Here is a 22,113-nt window from a genome sequence, read left to right as displayed (position 1 = left end):
GGCTTTAAACTCAGAGGCTCACACTTCCTACAGGCACACTACCACTTGAGCCATGCCCTAAGTCCTTTTTAGCTTTCATTATTTTTCAGATACTCTTGCACACTTACCTGGGGCTGGCCTTTGACTTTGATTCTCCTACCCAAGCCTCCCTTGTAGCTGGGAGTACCATGCCTCACTTGTTTGTTGAGATGGGGTCATACAAACCTTTTTTCCGGGCTAGCATCAAACTTTGATCATTCATATCTCTACCTCCAGGGTAGCTAAGATTGCTTCTAGACTTTTAAACCCAAAGATCAGGCACTAAGAGCAGAAGCAATGAGAAAAGAGCATATTTAAAACCAGAAAAGGCTACCAAGTATAAGACATAGTGTGAACATTCCTAACCTGAAAACTCAAACACCAGAATGCTCCCAAGTCCAAAACTTTTTGAATGGTGATGTGATATCACAATGAAAGATTCGCCATCCAACCCTAAAATGGGTCCCAGTCAAAACACAGGTGTAATAAAAAATTTTACCTTCAGACTATACGTTTAAGAGTATATGAAACATAAATAAAGCTTATGTTTAGAAAGAGGTCCCCTCCCTGAGCTATCTCATTATGTATAAGCAAAAACAAATGCAAAATATCTTGAGATATGCATATATACATTTAGGATGATAGTTATCTGGGGAAAAGAGATTTGGTTATTTTGGATTCAAAGATCACTCACCTCTCCTAAAGGCTTTCAGAATCAGCATTTAGAGAAAAAGATGTGGTGATTAAGCAAATAAATGAGTAAAGGACTGAAGGTGCCACAAGATTTGTCCAATTGGACTGTAAAATTATGTAAAGAACTCAAGTGATGGGCTGGAGGTGTAGCTTAGTTGGAAGAGCACCAGATAATGAGAAAAGCATCAAGTCCTGGTCTCATACAAAATAAATAAATAAATATTTAACTCAAATACATGGCTGGCCCAAGATCAGTCTCCAGGTACTGTAGCCAGAATCATTTTCTTTGGCCAGAACCACCATATATCCCTAAAGCAAATTCAAGTCACATAAATTAGCGCTTGTCTAAAACAGTAATAGTACTGGTGTATTTAACTGAGATATCATTGGTAGATCATCTAGAACTATGTATACAGCTATTTTTCTTAGAGGTCAACTCAACAGTTTTCAGAAAGTTTAATGTACAATAATTGCCTGTAACTAAAATCTGTCAAAAGACAATTGCAGGTGGGCAGCAGAGAGAGATGGAAGATTCCAAAGTCTTGGAGTGGGGGAAAACCAAGAGATTCTTTCTGTGGAATTTATTATTAAATCATTAATCCAATCAAAGCCAAAATTCCAAAGGCTTAGAGACATCCAAATCGAAGAACAGGGAGCAGCCCTTTTGCCAGGCTCTAGAACTCTTTAAAAAAACAGGACCTGTGTTACACTATAAGGGCTGGAGTCATGGAAACACAGCCAAATAACCAGAGGTACCTATAGGTACCTCAATCTCTGCCCCCCTCACCCCCCAGTTAGGCAACTCCTGTGATACTATGGAGGAAATCAAAAGACTTCCGAGACTCCCTTACCTGCAGCTGCTGGTCTAATTCTGGAAAGACCAAAGGAATGGAGTCTTCGGGAGGTGGATCATCTGAAACGAGAAAAGAACAGAAGTGAGTTTTTTGTCTCATAAGAGCTTCTTTGCAGGGACCAGGATTGTACCCATGTGGTTAAGTTATCAGTATATAGTGCTGAAGCCATTTTCATACCTTCAGGTGGAGAAAGATAGAAGACAGAATAAAATTTGATTTATTTTTTATATACATGAAGATGCGGAGTGCTTACTTAACATGGCCTGACCAAATATATATATATTGGAACCTTCAGATGTCTACTAGATCTCCAATTAAGGGCACTTAATATTCTCACATTAGCCCAAACCAAAAACTATGACATATAGTAAAGTGCTTTAACAAAGCGCTAATGAGGTAGCCACAACCAGGTCAGTGGGGCAAAAGACCACACTAGGGGTGGGGGAGACAATGTTAGTTCCTCTCTGAATGACTAAAAGTGCTGAGGCTTTGATGGTCCTGTCCTCTGCTCTTACCACAAACAACCACTAACAGGCAGCATACCAGGAACTCATTCTGGGTTCCATTGGGTAACAGACAACAACCCAAACAGAATATTTCTTCCTGGTGTGTCAGGCAGCAGTCCCAATCTGAGGCAGAAGTCATGTCTCTGTTGAAGGAGAGCTTGAACCCCAACAGCTCTGGCAACTCTGTCCTCAGGACCTGAGTGCGGTTCTCAATAATCACTCAGCTCTTGCTAAATTAAAAGATGCATTCTTCGAAGTAGAGGCATAAGTCAAGTGATAGAGCACCAGCCTTGAGCACAAAAAGACAGGCAACAATGTGAGACCTGAAGTCAAGTCCTAGTGCCAACACGCACACATATACACACACAATGCTTTCTCAGCAGCATCTGAGGAAACTTGACAAAAAGTTGGCTTGATAGGCAGAACCTCTGTGTCCACTCCAAGATGAGTGGCTCTGAGGGACCTCTGTTCATTCATTTCCTACTCCTTCCCCAATATGTGACTATGAGAATACAACAAAACCCACACTCAGAGAAGAATTTACAAACGAAAGCCATTTTATATTGTTTTTTTATTATCATGAACATAATTAAGGATTTGCTGATAAAATGGACCCATGTTCTTTTTTTTTGGGGGGGGGGCTTGAACTCTGGGGCTGGGCACTGTCCCTGAGTTTCAGCTCAAGGCTACTGCCCTACCCTTGAGCCATTGCCCTACTTCCCATTTTCTAGTGATTAATTGGAGATAAGAGTCTCTGGCTTTGAAGTTCCCGGTCTGGCTTTGAACCATAATCCTCAGATCTCAGCCTCCTGAGTAGCTAGGATTATAGGCGAGCCACTGTGCCCCGCCCGTGTTCTTTATTAACTACAGGGAATGGCAGTTAGGCCATACACGGTAAAGAAACAAGTATAGTCATCTTTCTTGTCCAAGGACAGTTGGTTCCAAGACCTCCTCCGTGGATATCAAAATCTGAGGATACTCAAGATGTAAAATGGGGTCATTTACATGTAATGTAATTGTAGCTCCCCCTCCCCTGACTTTAAATCACCTCTAGGTTCCAATATCTACACAATGAAATTGCTGATGTAAACTGTTTTACTGTATAGTTTAGGAGGGAAATGAAAAGAAAATTTGCACAAGTTCAGTACAGACACAGTTCAAAAAATATTTTTCATATGGTTGAATCTGAAGGTGTAGAACTCACAAATATGGAGGGCCAACTGTATTCTCCCCTATCTCACTGACAGCACAGTCAAAAATAAAATATGGTACCCAAGGCATTCTGGATTTTTCTAAAGAATTACATCTCTTTGAAGATAATCACCAGAGAGATTTAGACAAGGATGGTATTAACCTCTGCCAAACACCTCAAGGGGATCATCACTTAATAGCATTCAGTATATTTTAGTCCAGAGTGAATAATAATGCTCTCATCTAAAAGTAGCTTAAAATAATGTCAATAGGTCACCAAATTTGATTCGATTCTAGACCTGTACCTGAATATCTCAATGGATGCCCATGGGCTTGCTGACATTGCTTAATTGGACCTCACAGAAGGTTCATTTCAGGCCCTTCAAATGCTCTTTTCTTACTCAGAAGCAAAGAAAATAAAAATCCAGCCAATGACTGTGACTTTTTAAAACTACTCCATCACTCGCAAAGAACTGAAACTAAAGGCAGAAATATCCACTGCCAGTATCAGGCCCATTACACAGTATGCCTTCATTGTAAGATTTATTACTGTACTTTGTAAAATGGGTGCATTTAGTTTACTTCAGTACAATTTCAAAAACCTAGACATCATGATTATTTTTGGCTCTTGGGGCCAGGGCCAGAAGAATTTGGCCTAGGTAAACAGGAACATGTTATAGTTTGGCATCCCAGCCCTAGTAATCATAGACAAGTAAGCACTTGTTGGAAGGAGAAATCACTTCCGTAAAGTGCCACACAGACAGGGCATTCTAGAGTTCGACAAGATACTCAGAGAGAACTCAGTGCTTCCTGACACTTAATCCACCTGACCCCCTGTGAAGTCATTTGCCCACTGGCTTTCCTCTAGTAATGCAAATAACAAATCCCTAAGATGACCCAGAATGAACAGGTTTGGTATAGAAATCTCCATCATTACTTTCAGTCACAACATGTTGAAGAATATATGTGGAATCATAATGTTACATTTCCAGATAAATGAAGGCTTAATTAGACTACTAGAAATAAAAGTTGAATGCAAGAGTTGAAATAAAAGTTGAATTGTTGACATACAAATAAACACATAAAGAATCTTTTCTAGACAAGCAAAATGAAAGTAAATCTGTTAAAGAATGTTAAATTGGATTAACCAAAACAGGAAATGGCGGTGGAAAACCAAAGACAGATGTAAGGAGATGAGTGTGTCTGAAAGCTAGCCCTGTAACTCCCTGCTTGCTACCATCTGGTTTAGCTGGCAAACCCTCCTGCCAGAAATTTCAAGGCTTGCAAAGCTGCTCACAAATCTGCCCCATGCTGATGTGTGGGGTGTTTGCTTTTAAATAGTGCTGCCTTCTTTGACTGGTTTTAAAAATAGGCAAATATTCTAAAAGCAGAATGATGAATCACAGGATTGGGCTACAAGGAAAGAAAGAAAATGACTCAGGCAGACTAGTAGCACAGCTGTTCCAACAACATTTGGCCAAATTGTAAAACATTTTGATGGTGATCCTGAAGCAGACTCTCTGTGAGTGGTTTGCTTTGTTTTGACAATTGCAGAAGCATAAAATAGACTGCATGGTACCTATATCAAAGACCCCTGAGCATATTTAACTTTCTTATCTAACAACAAAAAAGAACAGTTTCTAGATACATGTATTAATGAAAAAAAAAAGTCCTGGTGCAAAATAAATTTTGAGCAAAATTTACACACATACTTTTGTGTGTAAGTATAGTGGGACTAGGGTTTGAACTCAGGGCTTAGGTGATGTCTCTTAGTGTTTTCACTCAAGGCTAGCACTCTACTACTTGAGCCACAGCTCCACTTTCAGCTTTTTGCTCAAAATCAGCCGGAGCTGGTTTTGTACTATAGTATACTCCTTAGATCTTGGCCTCCTGATTAGCTAGGAGTACCCAGTTCCCACTACATAGTTTGAGTGCTTATATACACAAAAGAAGGACTTGGAGATGTATGCTTTTTATTATAATATATTGAGGTACTAATTTATAAGGTCTTCTCCCTGCCAAACTGGCACTATGGGATTAATGAGCCAAATAAGATAGAACCCAAAGGAGATTCTTAAGGGATAAAATATAAAGGAAACATTAAAGAGAACTTTTTTTTTTTTGAGTAAGCAGATGTTCACTCCCTGTTTGGCAAACACAATGTGAGTAAACTGATGGTCCTTAAGATAGAACTCTCTTGGTATCCCAACCATTCTGACATACCATAGTACATTCTCTGATGGGCTCATCTCAGTATCTACCGAGCAGCTGTTGGATTGTTTTGGGGACTATTCTGTTTTCAGATTCCCTTAAACTGTCTTCTCTTGTTTTCCATGAAGTGGACAAATGTGACACGCTGATCTGTAATCCAAGGCCTCTCTAATGTGCCAATATTATCTGTAGATACAAGAAACTGAGTGGACATTTAGTCCCCTGGAAGAACAAGGCCCCCAAAAAAGGAGCCTCCCAATACTTCAGGAGTGTCCACAAGAAACTAAATTGCATGACCCTTCCCAGGACTCCCTCCTTCATACTTCTGTGAGCTTCTGTACCTCATGGGTTCCTCACATGCATTTTTGAACCTATGCAAATTTTCTTAACATATTGAAAAGTATGTCTTACAGTACCCAACTTTTTAATTTAGTTTGTGAAGCTGACTCAAAAACATTATCTACCACTGGGAGTTTAGCCTAGTGGTAGAGTGCTTGCCTAGCATGCACGAAGACCCAGGTTCGATTCCTTGGTGTATCACGTACATAGAAAAAAGCCAGAAATGGTGCTGTGGCTCAAGTGGTAGAGCTCTAGCCTTGAGAAAGCCAAAGAACAGTGCCCAGGCCCTGAGATCAAGGCCCAGGACTGGCACAAAAAAAAAACCAACCATTATCTACCTTTAGTATCTCTTTATAACAGAGAAGACATTTTCATACACCAAAATAATATAAAGTTTAGAATGAAGGACTGTTGCTTAGGTATGGTAGTATATACTTGTGATCCCACTGGTAAGGAGACTGAAATGGGAAGATTGAGAGCTTGAGTTAAATCTAGGCTATAATAGTATGAGTAGGAGGCCACCCTAAGCTACGTAGAGGGACTCAGTCTAATAAAAAGGAATATCTATTGCATTAGATAAATTTATCTGTATAGACTAAAGCAAACACATTCCTAAACAACTTTATTGTCATACCTATATTTTGTTTTTCTCTCTTCCTCCTCCTTCTCCTCCTCCTCCTTCTTCTTCTTCTTTGTCTTTTCTTCATTTTTTGTTTGTTTGTTTTGATTTTTTTTTCTTTGCTGGTACTAAGTCATAAACTCAGGACCTAATGCTCTTGCTTAGCTTTTCCACTTAAGACTGGTATTTTACCACTTACTTCTGGCATTTTGCTGGTTAATTATCAATAAGGGTCTCTCAGTTTCTCTGACTGGGCTGACTTTGAACCAAGATCTTAGCCTCCTGAATGCCTAGAGTCACAGGCATGAGCTACAAGCACCTGGCTCTACTTTTCTTTCTTCTTCCCACCCCCCCCCCCCCAGACCTGGGACTTCAATCAGGGACTGAGCACTGTTCTTAGGCTCACTTGAGCCACAGTACCACTTCCAGCTTTTTCTATGTATGTGGTACTGAGAAATCAAACCCAGGTCTTCATGCATGTTAGGCAAGCACTCTACCACTAGGCCAAACTCCCGTTCCCTTTTTCTCTTATTTTTATATAAGAAAAGTGAAGACTTTATCAAAGTTAGACTAGTCTATAGACCAGCACTTAAGAATAACTAAACACTATTGAGACTAGGGAATTATCTCCTCTTCTCATTGGGCTTACCATCACTGGGAAATTATAAATTCTTGCTAGAACAGGTTTAATTCTTCTCACAAGGAAGAGACCTTGGGAGAAGGAGAAGTCTCACTCCAACTTCCCATGCCAATGCACACCTAGTCAGGAAGTAAGTTACAACTCTGGCCTGAATCCTCTGAATACTCCTCTATCTCCTCCAGTCAGAGTTGGCTGTGTGCATGTGTGATCAGCAGCTTCATGCAGTCCTCTGCCCAGCGGAGCACCAAGCTTGCTTGAATGTCTTCTATCATATCTTGAATTTACTTAGTATTTGACTAAGGAGCTTTGTATGTTCATCCCAGAAGGGATGCAGCAGGTCTTGACTGTATATATTCTCTGTGCCGGAAGTTGTCCAGCAGGCCACACACGACAAATCACCCTTCTCTGGAGCCACACAGCGCCACTTCCAATTTTCTAGTGGTTAATTGGAGATAAGAGTCTCACGGACTTTTGTGCCTGAGTTGGCTTTGAACCTCAATCCTCAAATCTCAGCCTCCTGAGTAGCTAGAATTACAGGTGTGAGGAAAAAAACAACTTTTTAAGAAAATATTTCCAGATACTTACATAGTTCTGAGTCCCATTAAAACCTGTTTCAAACTTTGCTTCTTATTAATAAAAATTGAAGATGTGGATTTATATAATATACATGGGACTTTTCAGAGCCACAGTCTTAAAGTGAAGGTACAAGGATAGATATGGACATGAATACAGATGGAGCTGATGACAGAGATTTGTGACAATGTTTAATAGATCATTAATGTTTTATAATTGACTGAACATTATATAGCCTTATGCAGGACCTAAAATTACCAGGCAAACAATATCATACATTAATATACTAATTAATGTTTTTCTACAAAGAGGGACAATTTGGTTTACAGGGAAATTTTATGTCTCTTAAAAGCACTCAACTATTTATTATTACTGTAGTTAACATTTTGTGAATTCCATCTGTTTATCTTATGGTCAGACTATTTCTACTTACTTGGCTTATTAACATCTATAGTCTTCTAAAACATCTGCTTCAAACATACTGTTAAGCCCTCCATTTTTATAGGTTCCACATCAATCCAACCAATCACTGATTTAAAATTTCAGAGAAAAAGTTATGCTTGTACTGAACATATAGGGGCTATTTTTCTTGTCATCCCTTACAAATACAGCATGACAAATATAGCATGATAATATTTATATTGCACGAACATTAGATTAGACATTGTAAGTTACCAGAGATGATTTAAACTGTAAGCAAGCTGTATGTAGGTTATTGAATATAAAGGACTAGAGCATTTGCAGATTTTTGTAACTGAGATCGATTTCTCTGAAACCTGTGTATTTATTGCTCATTCAGTCACCAAATACATTTTCACCTCTCCTTTTCCTTCTTTCCTCCTGCAACACACCAGAAGTAACCTTTCATCATCTCCCATGATCACTGAAAGCTATTTGTTGTCAGGAACATTCATGCTTTTCTCCTATGATAAGGGTCCTAAGTCTAAGTAAGTAATGAAGTAAAACAGCTCTGCACCTGGCTTTAAAATTCTCCTACTATTTATTACTGCTGGATATGAGGAAGGTTACTTAATCTCTGTTAGCTAACGTTTGTAAAAGTGGATGTGATGCCATCCTCCTGTGGAACTGTGGTAGGTATTAAATTGAGGAGATGAAAAAAGTACTTCCCTGTCCAATAAATATTTACTTCCTCTGTGGTTATAGATAAAAGATTCCATCTAAAAAGTACCACTGCATCTCAAAGAACCTTCATTCTTAATAATGAACTCCAAAGTGGCTGAAGGTATTTATGATTGTTCTTATTGGTATTTAGCACAGAAGGTGACTTGAGAGAGTTTAAAATTACTGCTGTAAACTCTACTGCTTCATACTTTACCAAACTGCCTAAAACTTAAAATTCTGGTGGGAACTATCATTTGACTATTTTTTTTGCCAGTACTGGGCTTGAGCTCAGGGTCTGAGCCCTGTCCTTGGACTTTTTCAAGGCTAGAGCTCTACCACTTGAGCCTCAGCACCACTTCCAGCTTTTTTCTACGCATGTGGTACCGAGGAATTGAACCTGGGTCTTCGTGCATGCTAGGCAAGCACTCTACCACTAGGCCAAACTCCTGGGCCTATCATTTGACTTTCTATTGAATGAATACATCAAATATTTAAGCAATAAACATAGTAAACCAAACAGGTTAAAAAGTAAATTTCAGTGTTCATTTATAGTTCAGGTATGGATGAGGTTTTCCAGTCTTTCTATAGAATAAGAATCTGGAGATGCAGAGGAGGAAGGGACAGATGATACCAAAAGTAGGAAAGTTGAAAGAAGGGGAGAATGACAAGGAGACATTTCACCGTATCACAGTTTCATTGAGTCAATTTTATATGTGAACACGAAGATATGCATATTATACTCAACTTGTTTTTTTTTTCTTTCTTTCTTTTTTTTTTTTTGCCAGTCCTGGGCTTGAGCTCAGGGCCTGAGCACTGTCCTTGGACTTTCTCAAGGCTAGAGCTTACCACTTGAGCCTCAGCACCACTTCAGGCTTTTTTCTATGTATGTGGTACCGAGGAATCGAACCCGGCTCTTCATGCATGCTAGGCAAGCACTTTAACCACTAGGCCAAACTCCCGGCCCCTATACTCAACTTGTTAAATGAGATTCAAGGATGGCTATTTCAAAATATTTCACAGAATTTTCACCATCACAGAAAACACTATATCATTTGCAGAGCAAATAATGGAGCCAGTCACCGGTGGCTCACTCCTGTAATCCTACCTGCGATCTGAAGATTAGGGCTGAAAATCTTCCTCAGCAGGAAAGTCCATGAGCTCCAACTAACCGCCAGTAAACTGGAAGTGGTGCTGTGGCTGAAAGTGGTAGAGCTCTAGTCTTCAGTGTAATGGCTAATGGACAGAGCCTTGGCCTCAAGTTCAAGCACCACAACAGACAAAAAATAACCAACCAAACAAACAATAATGGTCCATTAATGATTAGAAAAGGAGCAAGATGTGCAAAGTCTACTAATTGCTTACCTAACATTTACATACTTAATTATACTATAAAATCTACTGTTGAACCAAGTCGAAGTGTGAAATGTAGTAGGCATCATATATAATGATGGAGATGAGTATAAAAATCATATTTCTTTTCCAGAACTGGGCTTGAGCTCAGGGCCTAAGCACTGTCCTTGGACTTTCTTAAGGCTAGAGTTCTACCACTTGAGGCTCAGCACCACTTCTGGCGTTTTTCCTATGTATGAGATACCGAGGAATCAAACCCGGGTCTTTGTGCATACTAGGCAAGCATTCTATGACTATGCCAAACTCCCGACCCTAAAAATTCTATTTATGTGACTTCAAAGCCCTATATCTTAAATTATTTCAGGAATGTCTATACCCCCTCCCTAAAAATAGTCCAAAAATTGCTGGAGAGAATATACACTCTAATGGAGAGTATGTCAATTAGGAGAGAATGAGGGAAAGGGTAACAATAGTCCAAAAAAGAAATGTACTCTTTACCTGACTTATGTAACTGTAGCAATAAAAAATAACAATAAAAAGCAGGGCACAGTGGCTCACACCTGAGATCTGAGATCTGACATTCATGTTTCAAACCCAGCCCAGGAACGAAAGTTTCTGAGACTCTTATCTCCAATTAACTACCAGAAAACTGGAAGTGGAGATGTGGCTCAAAGTAACGTGCTAGCCTTGAGGAAAAAAGCTCAGGGAAAGTACCCAGGCCCTGGTTCAAATCTCACAACTGAATGAATGAGTAAATAAATAAATGTGTCAATATTCACAAGTAGAGATGTCTTCTTTTCTCTTGGACTCTATATACTTATCAACAGCAAGTCCAATAGCATGGAATTACTTTCCAAAAGTACATCTTACTTTTGCCATTTTCTATGGAGATCAAGGATGTTTTGCTTTATTTTTCTGCTGAATATGTGACCTGCAGGCCACATGCACTGGAATTCCAAAGGCATGCATGGCTTGTGGGATAGCAAATGTTACTCTGTGTGACACTCCACATGCTCCTTATTCAAGAATTCAAAGGGAATGTCTCCACATATCTGAAAAGCATCTTTTTGTGAAGGAGAAACATCATATGAACAATAATGTTCAAACTCGTAGGCCCTGACTAGCTCTTGAAACACTGCATTTCTGATAGGCATATATACACACAGAGTAACAAGCCTCCAAAATCAGATATAAGGAATGGAACCTTGGACCTTTCTGGTTGGGTGTTCTCTGTGGTTATTTTAACCAAGCAAGGTTGAGGAACAGAAATGTAACTTCTGCTTTAGATTCACTAGATAAGGGTCAATTCTAGAAAACTGGAGACACATTGATCACAAGATTAAAATATTAAGGTTGATAGATTTTTTTTTTACTTTGTAATTAGTATATTAAGGAGACATTCATACATTTCAATAAATTCTGATTCCAGATTTAAGCTTATGAACATGACTTTAAACATACAGTTAAAGCTATTCATTGTAATTTGCTATACTACCATTTAATTACAGTTACTTTGAAGCAAGTGGTTTAAAGTAAGCCTGTAACATATCTAAGGAACATCTTCCTATGTAATACATGCAACTTCTCATTGTTCAGGTCTCTTCAATCGTTCTTGCTACCCAACTGAGAAAGTCACTACTCAAGAGCTTTATCATGGTCCAAAGGGAAAAAGAACGTAACTGACTGGTCAACATTATATATAGATATATATGTATGTTTATATTAGGAACACACATATATTGAAGAAGATGGCACCGAGGGGATGCAATTCTAAAAGTGCAAGCCCTTAGAAGCAGTGTTACGATAAACCTCTTCATTAGAAAGGTATTTCTGTATCACTTAACACACGCTAAGTTATGTATTATGCCACTCTTCAAGTAATATTTGAGGCAATAAAATTCAAAGGCATCACAAAGAGTTCACTTAATACAAATAACTAGACAAACTGACATTTCTCTACAAATCAACTTCTCTTTTTCAGATTACTAACCAAATGCCAAGTTTTAGCCCCACAGATTAGTGATAAAAAGGCCATATACCAGAGTCAACACATACACTAGCATTTCAATTTAAACTTGTCCACATATACAGCTGAATCAGTTACAAGATGTAGCTTAACAGATGCTAGAGGAGCTATTTTAAAAGTAATTTTCACAGATATTAAAACTTCATCTTGCACACTGAAGTCATCCATACAGAGCAAAGTCAGAGCTTTTATATGTGTTTATTCTTCATTTAACTTTAAAACACTAGTATTGTTGAATATTACAACAAAAAAACAATAGCAAGTAGTGAGCTTATGATTAGGTTGATAGATTTTTATGTGTATATAGTTTCTTAAGAATTATTCTAGGGGCTTCTTATGGTTAATCTCATATTTCTACTGTATCTGACTTTGTTACCTGATGTATTATATATTTGTTTATTTGAAATAGGAAAGGGAGGGGGAGAAAACAAGATGATTGGGAAGGGGTGGGGGGAGGGAAATGGGGACAAAAACATGAGAGGGGCTATCAATGTGTGAGAAGTAATGCACCTACTACCTGATGAATGTAACTGTAACCCCTCTATATATTATCCCAACAATTTTTTAAAAAAGAATTATTCTAGGGAATTAAGGATAAGAATTGTGAAAAAATAAGTTGTAGCCCCTTTTTGGAAGTATTATTGGGAAAAATAAATTTCAAAAATGAGCATTCTGAAAAAGAAGTAAGCAATCCTAAGACATTTGAAAGGAAGGAGTGAAAGACTGGAGTAAATCAGTCCAACTTCACTGATAAGACATACAAGACTTTAGTTGTCAGGAACCAAGAAAGGTCAAAGACGGCAGCTAATAATGTTCTTTCTTTCTTTCTTTTTTGTGTGGATCATAGGGCTTGAACTCTGGACTTGGGTGCTATCCCTGAGCTCTTCAGCTCCAGGCTACCACTCTATCCCTGGGCCTGGGCATTGTCCCTGAGCTCTACAGCTCAAAGCTACTGCCCTACCCCTGAGCCACAGCGCTACATCCTGTTTTCTAGTGATTAATTGGAGAAGAGTCACATATTCTTTAGTGCCCAGGCTGGCTTTGAACCATGATCCTCAGATCTCAGCCTCCTGAATAGATAGGATTACAGGCATGAGCCGCTGTGACCAGCATAGGGTCTTTTTTTATTTCTGGTTGTGGGACTTGAACTCTGGGCCTGAGCACTGCCCCTGAGCAATTCAACTTAAGACTAGCACTCTACCACTTGAGCCACAATGCCACTGCAGCTAATAAATTTTAAATTATGCAACATATATTTTAAGAAATTGTTTATTCATGGGCCGGGAGTTTGATCTAGTGATAGAGTGCTTGCCTAGCATGCACAAAGACCCGGGATTGATTCCTCATTACCACATACATAGAAAAAAGCTGGAAGTGGTGCTGAGGCTCAAGTGGTAGAGCTCTAGCCTTGAGAAAGTCCAAGGACAGTGCTCAGGCCCTGAGCTCAAGCCCAGGTCTGGCAAAAAAAAAAAAAAAAGAAATTGTTTATTCATGAAGGCCAAAGACTCATTTCTCTATGGCTCTTTTCTGGTACATTTGTTATTTATCTGGTCAAAAATAGCATCATAATATTGCTTTATACACTAATTTGTTAATCCTAAGATTGTTGATTATAACAGAACTTGTTTTGATCATGTGAGACATGAGCAGGGGAAAAGAAAGTCTACATTTCATTCCCAGGTTTACATGTGTCTTGAGAGCTAGTCACTTGTCTGCTGGTTATTCCTTGAAATCTTCTTTTGTTTTGCCTAGGGCTTGAACTCAGGGCTTGAGAACTGTCATTGGGCTTTCCTCAAGGCTAGCGCTCTACCACATGAGCACATAATTGAGCCACAGTACCAATTTGGGCTTTTTCTGCGAACCCAGGGCTTCATGCATGCTAGGCAAGCACTCTACCACTAGGCCATGCTCCTGGCTCCTTGAATTCTTATATTTATAAAAGGCATTAAAAACTAGAAAAAGTTTTCTTCCTTTCTACCTGAGAGCTTGTATTTCCAAGCCTAAAGACTAGAATTTAGAGCAAATTTCTGCTACTTCCTAACACAATGGTCTTTTAGCTTCAGTCTTTCTCTTTATAAATAGGAGGTTCTCAGTAATAGTTGTTTCAATAATCAGAAGCAATATAGATGAATTCTTTTTAAAATATTTTTTTGGTCAGTCATGGAGTTGATCTCTGGGCTAAGCATTATCCCTGAGCTCTTCAGCTCAAGGCTAGTGCTCTACCTCTTGAGCCACGGCACCAATTCCTAGGTGAATTCTTAATGCTTTCCATTGGCTAGGCCCACACCTTCTTCGTCAGAGTTTCCATACTTCTTCTGCCTCTAAAGACTGTCTATCTGTATTTCCTGAGACAGGCAGTCATTTTGTAGCTGAAAATGTAACTGAGTGTATGCTCATAGACAAGGGAAAATAATGGTATCTGTCATTTCTATGTTGGCTTGAATTGATTTGCTGTTGGGAGGATTTCTCCTCACTACTGTCTGCGTACAGAGTAACCCCCTAAATGGGTTGGAAAATAGATCATAAGGGTGATGGAAACCAGATTATAGATGGGTGCTGGTGGCTCAGACTTGTAATGCTAGTACAGGCATGAGACAGATACCCAATTTATTGGTTTTTACAGCATTACTCCTATGTGGACATTGTATTTGGAAAGAGAGAAAGGAGAGAGAGAGGAGATGGAACTAGACAAAGAGAATGAAAATTAGTCCTCTGTAGACCTGAAGTTAAATCATAATGTTTGAACATGTGATTTTTTAAAAGATGACATTAAACTACGTAATGGCCTGTGGAAGACAGCCAGGGCTTCCTTTCCTAGCCAGTGTGACCTCCCACCACATGAGGTCCCTTGTTCAGAGGTGGTGCAATCCAGTATGTGTGTTACGGGGTCATTGAGGGAAGCCATGACCAAGGGCTCTAAGTATGGCAGCCTCACCTCAGATCTTACTATTTTCAGAGGCCCCGCCTCACCTGCCCCATTCATCACTCCGGGTGAAGTCTGTTTATTTAGCCGGAAGAGTGGGAGAACCGGTGAGAAGCCAGCATCATGAACTGAGGCTGGAATTGGGACAGTGATATTTTTATATCACCTAACCATCTGCCAGCTCTTCATAAACGTTTCCTCATGTAGTTTTAAGAATGACACATTTTGCTATCCTTAGAAATTGCTATCGCTCTATGAATCTTATCCTAAAAGAAAGCTAAACTGAGAAAAGAAAAAGGAAGAAGAAAACCAAAATAACCCAATTAAGGAGGGGGAAAGCATTGCCAGAAACATTTCTGGAAGCCACGATCTAAGAACACACAATGAAATATGCACTTTGCCATCACACTAGTGAAATTTTAAGCCTTCATGTGATTAGAGGAGACAGTGACGGGGAAGGAAGGAGGTGGCCCAGCCCCCATCACACTGTACCTGAGGCATCATTGAGGCTGAAGGCGATGCGTACTGGCTTATCTGCAGGTACCCTGGCTGTGCTGATCATGTGGGCACCTGAGGCCCGGTCTTCTCCTGGGTCTTCCAGCTACAAGGAGAATATAAAGGCATTGTCACAACCTAATATAGTAGCTCCAAATACTTCCAGGCTCTTAGAATCTCCTTTTTTTCCATATCAAGACTAACCACCTGCCCATTTTCGCTCTGGATTATACATAATACCTCAGTACTATACATCCAGAATAGATGAAATGTGGCAATCTCTACTTACATTGCTGGTACAGTGTTTCACATCAATTCAACCATGCCTTTCAAGGTCACATAGATAGAATGTTTTATTTTTAATTGGGGAGGGGGTAAAGAAAAGATAGTCTCTAGATAAGATACTTTTTCTTATCCAAAAGCCTAAATTAAATCTGAAGTTTTGATCCCAAAGTGGTAAAGAATGAATAAAATGGAATTCATTTCAAAGACTACCAAAAACCATGTAAAAAATAAGAGTTGTATTATGAATATTGTGCACTTTAAAGACTACTGATAAACCTATCAAAGATTTTTGGCCTAAAGTTTCACCTGTAATTAGCATATGATGCAAGCAAAAAAGCAAAACTTAAAACAACCTTTGGGGTTTTCTACTCCACTTATTAAATTACCATTTAATTAATACATTTGGAATGAATGAGAAAACATCTCATAAGATGCAAGGGGGAAAGTATGAATATTTCTGTGTCATGAGAAGAGTTAGCCCAAACACACTTTCATAAATATATCTGATAACTTGTCCACTGCTACTAGAGCAGATATTATTATGTGATATTTCTGTTAGTTCAAACACATATTTAACTTTTCTATTTTTGGTTCTACTTCCCCTAAACCATCTACACACTGTCTCATGTAGACAGCAGACCAAAAAACCTGAGTGATATTTTAAGAAAAATGTCTCTAAAAATGGCAAAAGATAATCTCTTTAGCCATCCTTAGCAAGATTCTGTGGATGGCTGTAGCAGGACATTTTCTCATAGCAAGGTTTCTGACTCTTTCCCATGACTTTTCTGGTTCTAAAAATAGTGTCTAGGACACTGAATTTTGTTTTTATCTTTATTTATACAGTCAAAGTCAGTACATATATCCATCCATACATGTATATTTAGACAGCCATACATTTAGAATCATCTTATTCCATATAAAAGGAAAATGCATTTATATTAATATCAATTTATTATACTTATATATCAATTATATTAATGCAACTTTAAGGAAAAAAAACAGTAAGTGTTTCCAATTCAGTTAAGATCACATGGAACCCATTCATTTAACACTACAGATAGTAAGTAAGCACTCTACTCTACCATGTCCTGTACTCTCGACTTACAAAGAAATAGTAACCTGAAACATTTAAGTAAAAGAACAGTATAAACTTGCAAGTTCTTAGCACAGGATCTGTTGTTAGCTAACTCTGTTTGGAATTGAGGCTTTTGTTAGACACTTATTCTGGAGGAACAGCATAAACTGCTCAAAGTTACTAAATAAACAAAACCCCCAAATTTCTGGCTAGAAGGAAAACTCATAGATGTAGGCATCAAACACTCCACAAACAATCTTACCACAGCATCTACACATGAGAAGTTCACTTTTCTTTGGTGAAATGTCCCCGCACATCGCTGCACCAAGAAATAAAACACAAGAGGAAGAACTGTGCCTTTGGGATTTCATAAACATAGCTCTAGTTTTCCAGCCACTGGAGATAGACCTGATGACCCAAAGCAAATTACCCCCGCTCTTCTCAGCACCACTAAGAACATCTGTCTGCCTCAGAAAGGATGGTGTTGAGGTCGAGAGGATTTTGAGTTCCATGTAGCATCGACCACAAGATCCCCTGAACCCACTTGCCTTTTCATCAGACCGCTTCGGAAATGGGTCACTGATTACTTCTCTCGCCTGGCTGGATGGCTGGAGGCTGTAACAGAGCTTTGGTTAAGTTGCAGGAGCGCCGAGCGTTTTCACACCTGCTGCCTTACCTCACTTGATTGAGTGTCTGCACTTGTGTAATCCAGGGCCAGCCACTGCCTTGGCTGGTTGCTGCCTTCGTGGAGTAAAGAGTCAGGGAGAGAGCAGGCTGCACCTGCTGCATAGCAGCCCCTGACACTGAGGGGCAGAGACAGCTGTCAGAGCTGACACTGCTACCTGCTCTGCCCCAGACCCCCGTGTCCCACGGGACCTGAGTTCCGCTCCCCTCCACCACCCCCTCTCTCCTTTCCTTGCCTCTCCAACAGCCAGGATGTTGTCATGTTTCTAGAAAAAGCAAGAGCAAAAGAAAAACCCTCCTCCTGTCAGGGGCATTGATAAACAGCAAGTTATGGAGAGTCCAAATGTTTTAATTCATTAGTCCTGGCAAACTTAAAATACAAACAGACTTGCTTCACAAGACAGGAATGTCTTCAGGGTGACCCAATCCGTGTCTGTGTCTATTCCAGCAAACTGGCAAAGATAGCATGACTTTAGTCAGCAAAAATGTCGGCCACTGCCATCAACTCAGACAAACCCAGCCAACCTGGACGGACCACAAACCGACTCTCAGATGAAAGCGGTGACGACCCCAGTTAAGAAGGGAAGGTTTGAGGACTTGATCCCTTCAGCAAACACTGACAACCTCAAAAGGAGTCAAGGGGTGAATGGACATGGACTGTTAGGATTTCTCAACCCCTTTAGCAACTATAAACTTGGATGTAATGAGTATTTAAAAATAGCTGGAGTGTGAAGTTAAACAATGAAAAATAAATAGTACGAACAGAATGTAAAGACAAGTCACAGACTAGAAAAGAAAATTATTACAAAATACACACCAGATAAAAGACTGGCATCTAAAATATATGAAGAGCTACTCAGGAGGCTGAGCTCTAAGGATCATGGTTCAAAGACAGCCCTGGCACTAAAGTCGGCGAGACTTATCTCCAATTAACCACCAGAAAACTGAAAATGGTGCTGGGGCTCAAGGAGTGGGGTGGTAGCCTTGAGCTGAAGAGCTTAAGGACAGAGCCCAGGCCCAGAGTTCAAGCCCCATGACTGACAAAAATAAATAATTAAATAAAATATACAAAGAAAGCTAAAACTCAACAACAGGAAAACAAGATTAAGAGTGGGCAAAAGATCTGAACAGATACTTCATCAAAGATTAGAGAAATACAAATCTATGAAAAATGATGATCAATTTCACATGCACTAAAGAATTGCACATTAAAACAACAATGGCAAATTATGTATTAAAGTAATCAACATCCAAAATACAATATCAAATATTGGAAAGGATATAGAAAACAGTTCTTATTTATTGCTAACAGGAATACAAAAAATAGTACAACTACTCTAGAATACAACTTGATAGTATTTTTACAAAACTAACTATATACTTACCATTTGATCCAGCAATTACCTTCCTAAGTATTTACCCAAATAAAACAAAAATTTAGGTAGAATAAAAATCTAAAGATGTTTATAGCAACTTTATTCATAATTGCTCAAACTTGGAAAGGATTGATACACCCTTCAATTGCTGAATAAGTACACAGACTGTAATGTATTCAGATAACGCTTACTCAGGGATTTTAAAAAGAAAAATATTGAATAAATAAAATAAGAGCTATTTTCTGAACAAATGAGTGGAAATTTAGTTCATTATGAGATGCATAGCAAGGAGATTATAAAGATTTGCTTACAATATTCATAACAAAAGATAATCTTTTAGGAATATTTATAACTATTTTAATGTTACTTTGTGAAAGATATCACCTTACAAAATGCATTGTTATTATCTGATGCATTTCTTGCCTATTATGTCATTTCCATCTTTCAGAGTCCCATAGAACTCTGATGAATGTGCTGAGACGCAGAACATTTAAGTAACAGGCTCAAAGGAAATGGTCATTATTGAACAAAGGACTTAGAATCTGGTTTCTTTAATTTTTTACTTTGTGCTATTTCTACTATGTCAGGATATGCTAATAAAGATTAAGTCTCAGTCTCTGGATGTAGCTATGTGCAACCAAGGCTCTAACTTTCTTCAGTAGCCCAGCATCCAGGATCCTCTGTCATCAGAACATTGGGAACATGTTCTTGAAAAGACAGTGGAACCTTGGTGCCTTCTCTTCTCTGTCTTTGCTTCCTGATCAACAGGAGGAGAACACTTTCCTGTACCACATACTCCCCAGGATACATTGCCTCACCAGTCACAAAGGCAATAGAGCCAAGTGACCGTGAACGGAGACCTCTAAAATTGTGAGCCAAAATAAAACTTTCTACCCAGTTGACTTCCTTGCGTATTTTGTCATGGAGATAGAAAACTAGCAGTAAAGACAAGGCCTTGATTTCAAGCATCAGTGTTGGGGAAACAAAAGAGAAAACAAAACAAAATAACAAACAAAATGGTATTTTTCCATGGTTATCTCTAACTCTTTTAATAGGAATCTTTTCACATATACATAATTGGCAATTGAACCCAGAATTGTGAGCAAATTGTGTAAATTAGACAATAACTATTATTCATTCAAGAGAACAATATTTGTTAGTACTGAGATTCTATTTTGATATTACTTAAGCATAAGTTTTAGACTATGTATAATCATTTCTATAAGCTCTTATAAAGTAAAATTTACAGGGCCTAGAGTGTGGCCTAGTGGTAGAGTTCTTGCTTAGCATGAATGAAGCCCTGGGTTCAATTCCTTGGTTACACATAAACAAAAAAGCCAAAACTGGTGCTGTGGCTTAAGTGGTAAAGTGCTAGCCTTGAGAAAGCTCAAGGACAGTGCTCCAGCCCTGAGTTCAAGCCCTAGGACTGGTAGGAAAAAAAAGTCGCTTTTTAAAGTCAAATATAGAGCCAGGAGTGGTGGCTCACACTGGCAATCCCAGCTACTCAGGAGACTGAGATCTGAGGATCAAGGTTCAAAGCCAGCCTGGGCACTAAAGAACCTGAGACTCTTATCTCCAAATAACTACTAGAAAACTGGAAAAGGCACTGTTGTTCTAGGGGTAGGGTGGTAGCCTTGAGCTGAAGAACTCAGGGACAGCGCCCAGGCCCAGAGTTCAAGCCCCATGACCCACAAAATAAAGGGAGAAAAAAGTCAAATTTACAGAGATCTTAGAAATTCACATCTAGTTCGAGGGGAGGGTTTGGGTGGGGAGGTATGGGGGAGAATGATGAAAAGTAACGTTGATCAAGATGCACTATACTTATAATCTGATTTGTTGAATGCTAACCATTTTGTACCTACTTAAAGATAATAAATACAATTCAAAAATCAAGTCTATCTAATCAATACAAATAAGGTAACATAATAAAATTACAACTTGAGCACATAAATTTTCTATAATGGGAACACATGTGGTGACTGACTGAGTCTGTGGGACTTTCCCTCTATTTTTTAAATTCATCTGACCTCCTTGGCCTTCTCACAGGGAGAGCAGCGTGAGAAAAGCAATGAGCACCTGGTGTTCAAAAACATTGCTTTCCTTTCTTTTGTAACCACAGTTATATTTACCCACGAGCACAAACCTGTTAAAACTGAGACTCAACAGCTGGATTCTCAATGACTTTCACACATTTCTCAAATGACCTTCAGACTTATGGTTATGTTTTCACTTAAGGAAACTTACTGAATTATTTAAAAATTCCAGCCATTGTATTACATGGCTAACTAAATTTATAGCCCACTGACTACAAGTATGTCTTCTTTTGGGGAGGGGGATATAGTACTAGGTTTAGACTCAAGGCCTCCACTTGCAATGCAGGCATTCTACCACTTGAGCCATACTCTCAGTCTTTTTTGTTTTTAGGTATTTTACTTGTAGGTCACAGTTTTTAGCCACGCTGGACTGCACTGCAATCCTCCTACTTACACTTCTTGCATAGATGAGGTGACAGGAGTTATTCTTTTTATTCCATGTGGTCCTTTAATATAGTTACATAATTTTGATTATATTTAGTTATATATTTTATTACATCATTATATATCTAATAGATATTTATGTATCTAATTTATATAATTTGTTACCTTGATTGAGGAAGCATAATAATTAGGAGACATAAAACTAGGAAATTCAGGTACTTTGTGGCTTTATAAATGTATTTACCTAAAAATGATGTAATCAGGAAAGTGACTTCCTCTACTACTTTGGGCAGATTTGCTCTATATAAGCTCCATTCTCAGGTGGCCACTAACTGCTTGTACACATTGTATCCATTTTTTAAATCAATGGAAAGGGAATGTTTTTCCTTCAATATTTCTGGGTAATCAATAGTTAAGAGTACCATTTTCCAGGGCCAGGATTTTGGCCTAGTGGTAGAGTGCTAGCCTAGCATGCATGAAGAACTGGATTCAAAAAGCTGGAAGTGGTGCTAAGGCTCAAGTGGTAGAGCTGTAGCCTTGAGAAAGTCCAAGGACAGTGCTCAGGCCCTGAGCTCAAGCCCAGGACTGGCAAAAAAAAAAAAATTATTCCTTCAATTGGCAAGTTAATACTGAGGGGGGAAAGCAGAGAAAGAAGA

The 22,113-nt window shown here is 38.9% G+C and overlaps 1 protein-coding gene across 3 annotated transcripts in view; it reads right to left on the bottom strand.

Annotated features, from left to right (window-relative positions):
* The window catches only part of Map3k7cl (MAP3K7 C-terminal like), an 89,228-nt gene that overhangs the window by 27,355 nt on the left and 39,760 nt on the right, over positions 1–22,113 (bottom strand). The window contains exons 1-3 of one of the 3 annotated variants that reach the window (XM_090333409.1): positions 17,597–17,807; positions 15,558–15,666; positions 1,563–1,624 (exon numbers count right to left, since the gene is read on the bottom strand). In XM_090333409.1, coding sequence (XP_090189535.1) covers positions 1,563–1,624; positions 15,558–15,627 — 132 coding nt within the window. In that variant the 5' untranslated portion in view covers positions 15,628–15,666; positions 17,597–17,807. Of the gene's footprint in view, positions 1–1,562; positions 1,625–9,871; positions 9,890–15,557; positions 15,667–17,596; positions 17,808–22,113 lie in introns of those variants that run through there. The other 2 variants (XM_090333419.1, XM_090333427.1) reach the window with 2 other exon arrangements.

Source organism: Megascapheus bottae, chromosome 1 (genome assembly GCF_031878675.1).
Source record: "Megascapheus bottae isolate mThoBot1 chromosome 1, mThoBot2.hap1, whole genome shotgun sequence".
NCBI classification, from domain to species: Eukaryota; Metazoa; Chordata; class Mammalia; order Rodentia; family Geomyidae; genus Megascapheus; species Megascapheus bottae.
This window is presented reverse-complemented; position numbering and strand designations above follow the sequence as displayed.